The sequence below is a fragment of the Rutidosis leptorrhynchoides genome, chromosome 11, assembly GCF_046630445.1.
Source record: "Rutidosis leptorrhynchoides isolate AG116_Rl617_1_P2 chromosome 11, CSIRO_AGI_Rlap_v1, whole genome shotgun sequence".
Lineage (NCBI taxonomy): Eukaryota > Viridiplantae > Streptophyta > Magnoliopsida > Asterales > Asteraceae > Rutidosis > Rutidosis leptorrhynchoides.
The window spans coordinates 115,670,441-115,679,868 of record NC_092343.1 but is presented as its reverse complement, the minus strand read 5'-3'; the positions used below and the strand labels follow the sequence as shown (position 1 = coordinate 115,679,868).

General features: G+C 33.2%; 1 protein-coding gene across 1 annotated transcript; it reads left to right on the top strand.

Annotated features, from left to right (window-relative positions):
• Positions 1 to 291: 291 nt before the first annotated feature.
• On the top strand, positions 292 to 1,599 carry LOC139874887 (deacetylvindoline O-acetyltransferase-like). Its single transcript, XM_071862279.1, has one exon. It carries the CDS (start codon positions 292 to 294, stop codon positions 1,597 to 1,599), a length of 1,308 nt encoding a protein of 435 aa, XP_071718380.1.
• Positions 1,600 to 9,428: the final 7,829 nt, after the last annotated feature.

Sequence of the window (9,428 nt, the reverse complement as noted above, 5' to 3'; positions counted from 1 at the left end):
GGATGTATCGTTATCGTTAATTTGGGACGTTGGGATCAATATATTGTAATCGATACACTTTCTCTTGATTTTATCTTGTTTTTACCTTGTTCTCAAGAATAAAAAAACTTTATCTAATCAGGACGGCATTAATCCAGAACATCTTGAAACTATCTATGAACTGAAGCACATAAATAACTTCATCACTTAATAACATGGCTAATTAATATCAATATCAATATTTACACATAATTGTTGTTCGAAAAAAGTGTCTACACATAATTGATTATGATGATTAGAAAGTTAAAAAAGATGATAGGGAAGCTTCTAAGATTAAGTTCAGTAAGAAGATTAAGTTCAGGAAAAAAGCAACTTCACACCATTATTTCACAAGAAATAATCAAGCCCTCATCACCAACCCCTTCACATCTATATACTTACAATCTTTCCTCAGTTGATCAACTCGCCCCAAAAGCATACATGGCAATAGTTCTCTTCTACCCAAACAATGAAAATTGCACTTTAACCTCTCAAGAAAAGGCTCGAGTTCTAAAAGAATCGTTGTCACAAACTCTAACACGATACTATCCTTTCGCAGGTAGGATGTCCTCACCCATATCACCTTATGTTAATTGTAACGATGAAGGTGTTGTATTTGTTGAGGTTAGAATCAACAACAATCTTGAAAAGTACCTACATTTAAGTGAACTAGACAACACTCTTGACTGCCTTTTTACTAATGATTTAGTCAATTACAAGTCTCCTTGTAATACAAGTCTTGTTGGGGTTCAATTCAATCACTTTGATTGTGGTGGATTGGGAGTGGCAGTATCTATGTCACATATTATTGGTGACGGTAGTACTTTAGGTTCGTTTCTTGGTCATTGGGCTTTAGTGGCACGTTATGGTTCGGCTGACCATCAAGACGTAATTCCCTATATTCCACATTTCATTCAATTCCCGTGTACCAAATCAAATAATGTGGAATCTAGAGCTCGTAAAGTTGACCAGAAAAATTTCGTTTCGGAGAAATTTGTGTTCCCTAACTCAAAATTAAGTGAACTAAATAAAATGGTCGATATAGACATTAATCCTTCACGAGTTGATGTATTGACCTCTTTACTATACAAAGCTGCAGCGAAAGCAGCCGCTACAAGATCTGGTTGCTTTACAACATCTTATATTATTATTATGGTTAATATGCGTAACAAGCTTGAGAAAAAGCTACCTCAATCTACATTCGGAAATATATCCACAATAGTAATGGTTCCAACAGACAAACACACAAGTGAAACTCCCTTAAGTAAGGTGGTTGAAGATATAAAGAAAACGATATCAAAAGAACTTGAAGGAATCCAAAATGTGCAACAAATAGGCGAATACATAAAAGCGTCGCGTTCCAAAGTGCTAAAGCGAGGTAATTTAAATAAGGTTGTCAATGGAACATATTGGTGTTCTAGCCTATGTGGGTTCAATTACAGCAAATTAGACTTTGGATGGGGAAAACCTATTGGTATTAATATTGCACTTAGATCTACACATAAAAATGGTTTTATGTTGTTTGATACTCTAAATGGTGATGGTATTGAAGCATTGGTGTTGCTGGAAAAATGTTACTAGGGAGCCCACATAAGCTTGAACACAAATGGTCCCTTTGCAACAATCTCTAAATACGGATTTACCAATTTGGCCCACAAAGATTTTACATTTTTTAATACTTGTTGCACACATGCAATCCCTTCAACTTGTAATTAATTATGATTAAAACAATTTTTATATGGTTTTTCACTAAATAAATTGACATTTTCTTTTTAAATTTACGCATACAAATTACGCGATTTTATGATATGAAAACATGTAGCAATTAACTTGCATACAATGGTAAAGTAAGATGCATATACTGGTAAAGGTGTAAAATTATACACACTCCAAACTAATAACCCAACAAAAAAAACCAAAGATATACAAAGATACAATAGAATCTAATCTAAATCTAAGTACACATGAGGTGATTACAACATATTATGTTGTAATTCACCTCATACAATAGTAAATGTGAACGTCCCAAATGCTTTAAAACGATAAACTATACATTTTTGTAAACAGATAATGTACTATCACACATATCTACAATAATGCGACTTTCTCTAAGACACCATATTTGAAAAATGGTACGCTTGAAAAAACTGAATGACTAAACATTAAATGGTTCATAATCTGAATGCTTCAAAGGATTTATGAATGAAGTTATTTCCAAATAAAAATAATATGTTTGATAATCAACTTGAATGAATAATGTGACTGATGTAAAGTTGGTGGCAAACCTACTTGAAAGGTTGTGGGGTCCTATGACCCTTTTGTTTGAAATTTCTTTTAGTAAAGTACTTCCTCCGTCCCATAATAAATGTCCTGTTTAACTTTTCAGGATCTTACTTCTATGATTTTGACGTCTAATATTTTTGTTTGTGTTATATAATATTTGATGAAACTTATATCAATGAAAATACATTTTAAAACCGAATCCATTCATATAAGTTTCATCAAATACTACATAACACAAATAAAAATATTTGAAATCAAAATTTTAAAAGCAGGACCATGAAAAGTCCAACAGGACACTTATTATGGAATGGAGGGAGTACATTTCTAGCTAATTGTATAGGACACCACTTTTAAATATACGACCCTAAATATATTCAGGATTTATAGCTTTTTGAAGGTAAACGACCACTAAAATACCATTAAAAAATAATTCGTATTAATAAAAAAATTCAGGGCCCCTTTGAGTTTTGATCTTAGATTCGCCACTGTGTAAAGTTACCATGTTAACCTTTGATATGAAGAAAAACTATAATATAGTTGTTTAATAAGTGTTTTTATATAATTAAAATAGAATACTACATAAAATATAGATGTTTAATGGATAAGAGATAATTTTAGCTCTGAGTGGTTCAACATTGAATCCTGAACCCAGTACTAGAAAAGAGCTTCATACCCTATAGACCTGACAGATTGGCTAGCGAAGATGGTTCAGTATCAGTAGATCATATTGGCCGAACTTTTTCATCCTCCTTCGTTGTTTAAGGATCAAAGGTTCGTGCATAAAGTAGTAAAAAAAAAGTTGGTTGGGGTTAGGAAGGGAAGAGCGAAAAGCTTATAACTTATGCTGAACCATTCAGCACTGTCTGTGATCTGTCATTCAGAGGTTAAAAATAAATGCGCCGAATGCTAAATGGTTCAGCATTCATTCAACGTTGAACCTTAAGAAGTAGACAAATCCAACCTTAGTTTATCACTATATTTTTTTTATTATCAAAACCGCCTATTTAATACATAACCACACAATCGGGAGTGGGTTATTAGTTCGCTACGTGCTCGGAAATTAAAGCACTTGGTTCGCTGGGTTTGGATGTCGCTTAAATTTCGGAGTGTTTTGATTGGAATAGGTTAGCATCGATTTCTATAATGTTTCAATGATTTGTAATAGTTTGTTTGGTTTAAAAGTATACTATCACAATGTACTTCGTATTTAGAAAAAATAAAAAAAAATACGGTGAACAGTAAAATCATGTACTCTATTGATATATTTATAATTGCTCACTTCGTCCTTGTGTTTTCTAGTTTTTGCCCGATTCATTCCTATATTTTATTATTTGCATTTTTCATCCTTAAAAGTATTTTAAAGTCCCAATTTTATCTATCACCTTAACAAAGGTTAACTGAGTCTATTAAAACTATTCACCGTAACTATCCACGTAATCTTCTGTTTGATCCTTTAAATTCTGATATCTTCTAAATCAGTTAACTTTTTTAATAACTCAAACAATAAACGTGCTATTCCATTACACATGCAAAACAATTATATCAAGTATTTACAATCCCGCGATTTGTCTCATTACGTTTGAAGATGATAAATTCACCTTGAAAAATATTACAGTAATATTAAAACTATAATATTTTACTCATGTTAAACATGAGAACTTAAACAACGCATAGGAGGGATATACAATTAAATCAAGTATTCTTTTTCACCGTAGCATTACTATCTTACAATTTTTACTACGACCAGAGCTCAACGCATACTTTAATATATAATTTAGCATCATTGAAAAGAATGGTCCAAACTATTTTTAAAACATGACGGAATATCATCTATCTATTAAAGAATAAAGAGAGATCGTAATTTAATATGATACATAATAGTATAGTATCCTTTTTGTTAGCAATGAAGTTCCATCCAAGATTTCTAAGCGCACATGTATATTTTTGTTTGTTAGTGATGCATGTATACTGGTAGCATGTTTATTGTTATAAATTAATTAACTATTTTGAAGGTTTTGAAATGGCACATATCATGAGAGGAAGAATAAATTGATTTTTGTGGTTTAATTAGTTGAAGAATACATGGATAGTCTCTGTGAATAGTTTTAACGGACTCAGTGATGATTTTGGAACTTTAGAATGATTTTAATGATGAAAAATGTAGAAAATAAAATACATGGATGAAACATGCAAAAAGTGAAAAACAGAAGGACGAAATATGTAATTTGTCTCGTATTTATTTTGTGACCAAAATCAATTGCTTAATGTATAATTTTGTCGATCACACTTTAACTCTAAGCTAATTGTAACAGTTTATATCTTATGATTTCTTTGTTTTGTTGCCCAAAAAAAACAAAATTAGATTTTTTTTTTTTTTTTTTTTTTTTTTGTTACTAAAATAACGAATACTATTAAAATTAGAAAACCTTCATAAATAGTTGAAGGAACCTATGAATCGGTACATCAAATCCAAACAACAACCGCTCGCTAAATGTCCATTTGCTAGAATCACCAACAACATCTAACCCTAACTAACTCTAACCGAGAGGCATATAATCAACAACTACATAAAGACGAAATAACTCTAACGGAGATAGCAAACTACAAAGTATTCAAAAACAGGAAAAGTAAACCCACAACATAAACCCAAAAACATAAACTTAAACCAATCAAAATAACCATAAACCAATGTAACCAAATTAAGCTCTCTCGACACCGCCTTTTTGATTTCATTCATCCGGACGCGATATTATTCTATCAATCTTGTCAATACGAACGCTTTGCCGTTCTGATTTGGAAAGGAATAGGAGGACTTGTCGCTTATAAGAACCTCGAAGATTGAGGAATGACAGGTAGATGTGAAATACTGCTGGTTCACATATATTGCCACGTTTTATTCCTATATTAGAAAGTATAAATTTAATTAATCGTTACCATATAAATCGTATATAAAATATCTATACCTTTTTCATGATATTTCACGTACAGATTTGGTATCAAATTCACACATAAAGCCAATGCTCTCTACAATGATTCCAAACCGTTCATTTTAGACTACGAATCGCCACAAACTTGAGTTGGATCCGACATTGCTATTGTCTATCAAAGTCATTTTCACTCCGAATGTGAACAAACATCATGGTTGAACATCACAAATTGTGAATATATGCTCACCACAATTTGCATGTCATATCAATGTAACCACAAATGATTTGTAAAAAAAAAGATTGATTATGATAATTATGTCACAAGACGTCCTTAATATACACACGCTAATTATTATGCCACTAACCATCCCAAAATAGTTGTTGCGATCCTCATGTCGTCACAAGAAGAGGAATTTTTTGGCTACTAAGTATATATGTTGCTAGGTTTTGTAATTTGCGTATGCGTGGAACTAGTTTTTACAAAACAAGTATAACCTACTTTGACAAAATTAGTTTATACCATCTCACCTTAAACTGAATATGGGAATACCGGTTGTTTACGTTTTAGCATGCAGACAACACGTGACCATAAACCGAGTTTGGAAAAATTTGTTTTACTGACATGAACTGAAACCGGCTTTGAGAAAGCTAGTTTTCAATCGAACCCTAATTATTGAAACCCTAGCTCATCTTTTTCACATCTCTATAAATATACTGTATCGGGATTTCATTGTCTCTGCACACCTACATATATCATCCATCTCTTTAAATTACTAAATTGTTAACTTTTTTAATTACAAATGTCTTGTCGTGATGTTAATTCGCGATTAATCGAAACAAGAAGTTGTCAAATTTCACTTCCAAACCGACCACCACATTGTCTAGAGTACCAATGTTTGAGTTTCTTGGCATAGTTCGTCTTATAAATGACAACTTTCCCGTTTTCCTGACCGTGTTCGGGAGTTCTATAACCGTTTCGAATAAAGACGTCGTAAAAGCATTAAAACAGTACATGTCAGGCTTGATGGCCAAGGTTATGTAAGAAAGCCATAAATCATCAAATACGCATTCGGTCTCCCAACCAATGGTATCAATTTTTACTCTAACATTTTTTATTTTAGCGATTCTCTTGTTTCTCAGCAAAATCAGGTGTGGACATAAACGACTTTATAGAAAGTATCGTAAGTGATTCACTACTTAAGGGTTGTAAAAATGCATCAATGATTCTAGTTTGTTAATTAAAGAGTCGTGCCAAGAAAATTTATAGAGTTGTCCAGAGCAACATAACTTTATCCAGAACATACGAACAAATATGATGTTGTGCAAGTTATAGAGGCACTAATGGTTTTTAGGATCATGGATGGTATGCATTTGACGTTGAAAACATCATTCTTAAGTGGACGCAAGACGCTATGTAAATGCCCTTGTATCCATTACCTTTTGGAATGTTGCTTACGAAACTATATAATTATCTCAACCTACCGGAACATGGTGAATCTTATCCATACCTAGGGTAAATGAATTGTGGTAACTGGTCATATGTAATGTTTTTGCGTGTGTCATAAATTGTAAGCTCTAGCTATTAAGTTTATGTTGTAACCTCTAGCTATTATGTTTATGTTGTAACCTCTAGCTATTATGTTTATGTTGCATATCATCTTTTGTTTATGTAGCTCTAGCTATTATGTTTATGTTAAATCGGATTCTTCTAATTGTTTCCATATAATCATATATATCTTGATCTATTTGATGTAAATATGTTTTTTCTTTTTCTAAACTTTCATTTAGTCGTTCTATAGTTTTACTTATTCTTGAAATACTTTGCCACGATTGTAATTATCATAAAAAGATAAAAAAAAAAAACTACGCCAAACTATTGAAATTATATCCGATTTGAATTCAACATCTATTCTACATTCAAAGTAATAAATGATAAGTCACACTTATCATCCTATAACTATCAATTAATTATATATCATCTTCTGTTTACAACACATTTCACAACTAAATTTGTAATAATAACTGAAATGATTACATTGAAAACAACACAAATGTTACATAAATAAAAACTGATAATGACACAATTAAATAAACATCACAATCCAACACATAAAAAATTGATAATGACACATTTCATCACCAATATAGAGTCTATTAGGACACGTTTTCCTGTTATGACCACTTCCACCACAAATACGACATTTCGGTCCCGCATTTGTTTCACCAATGTTAGGCTCATCCATCTAATTATGTATACGTTGTCCACGTCACCTTCCTCTATGCATGAATAGTCTCGATGAATTGGCATTACTGCTTCAAGTTGGATCGCTCCGATATGCTTAGTCTCTAAGTGGAACAAATGATTTGTTATATTGATTTCTCCACCTGATAGTTGTGTAATTGTTACTAATCATCCTAATCAACCCACCTGCATCAACATTCAAGTGTCCACATACAACAATGGCATGGGCTCATGGAAATGTTTAGAGTTGCCATCTTCCATAAGAGAACTTTCGCTCAATATAAGTCGCAGTGAATTCGGTCTTCCATCACGGGATTTTTCATAAGATAAGTGGACCTTGTACACACCCTGATTGACATCAAGGTGTTATTCGCTAAGCCATTGCTTTTTCTTCACGATCTTTATAGAGTTTCCACATTTTCCTTGACAGTGTTGAATCCCAACTTGTAACCTCCAACGATTGCTTGACAAAGTAGTTTCTGGCGTAATCAAATGTAACACGACAATTCTTAAACAGTGGTGGAACGGCGTTCCAGATATAGGAACGGCGTTCCAGATAGAGGAACGACATTCCTGTGCCAGAATCTGGGTTTTTGAGTTATTTTGTAAAGATAAGAAGGGCACTTTGGTCTTTTCACATGTGGACGTATTTAAAGCTTGAGATCAGATCTGGATCTCATTTCTATCTCAAACCTTATCCTTTCAAACACTCCCATCTAGAGAGAGAGAGAGTTTTAGTGAGAGAAATCTTGATTCAAGGAATAAGAAGCTAGTTCTAGTCATTTGGACCTGGGATCTTGTAGCATCTACTTGCTAGCTATGTTTTGGTGTTGTGGTAAGTTCCAATTTCAAGTTCTAGTGTTTAATTTGAGTCATGGCTAGGGTTTTAGTCATGGGTTGAGTGTAAGACCTATTTCCTTGATAAAGGGGTGATTTTGGGTAAGATTCATTTAAATAAACCTAAAGATTCATAATCTAGGGTTTTATGTTGAAATTGGGTGTTGTTAAGTCTTAAAGGTTGGTTGAATCACTAGCACACTTAAGTGTTAGTGAAATGGGTGTGATTAGGGTTTATGGGTGACCCAGATGCAAGTATTGACTTTGAAACGGGTCAAATGGGTGTGGTGTGACCCAACTAGCGAAACGAGAATCTAATCACTCAAACTTGTGTTAGTTAGTGTGTTTAGACTTTAATAACTAGGCATTAGTGAATCGTAGTAGTCTTGACCTAGTGTGAGCATTAATAGTGCAAATGGGTCATAATTACACCTTGAGTCATTAATGCACTAGGGTTGTGAGTTAGTACGTAGCACAACTTGTTTATGTGTTAAATTGTGCAATTAATGTAATAGGTACATTGCATTGAAGGTTGTGGGTTTTGGTTTCTCTATCCACCAAAGCGATAAGGTGAGTGGAATAATTAAACATGTATGTATATAATGTATTTACTTATGTGGGATGCGTTGTGGGTTTAAAGTTCGCGTGTTCGATACCACATCGTGTTCGGCATGGGATGAGGGTTAAAGTTCGTGATTTCGATACCTCATGTGTCATGTGGGTTGGCGTGTGATGTGGGTTTTAAGTTCGTGAGTTCGATACCAAATTGGGCGTGACAGGTGGGTTTAAGTTCGTGAGTTCGATACCACTCATGGGGTTGGTGATACGATGCGTATGTACACTAATGGTTGTTGTGAACACCGATGATCTTTCGCGAGTACCATTCCCTTGTACTTATGGTTAACCGTGGTTATGCGTTGCAGTTTTAGCATATTATATTGTATCATTTATATGCTATTGGTTATGCTAGCTTGCAGTGTGTTGGAGACTTTTAGCCTTATACTTTGTGATGGTATGCTAATTAAATTACTAGCATGTATGCGGTAATTGTGTAAGTGATTGCAAGTAAGTAGATTATATATGTTGATGTATAGTTATTGTATTTACTAAGTATTATGCTT

Excerpts from the sequence above, each read along its gene's own strand:
- LOC139874887 (XM_071862279.1), top strand. The coding sequence starts at position 292 with ATGATAGGGAAGCTTCTAAGATTAAGTTCAGTAAGAAGATTAAGTTCA.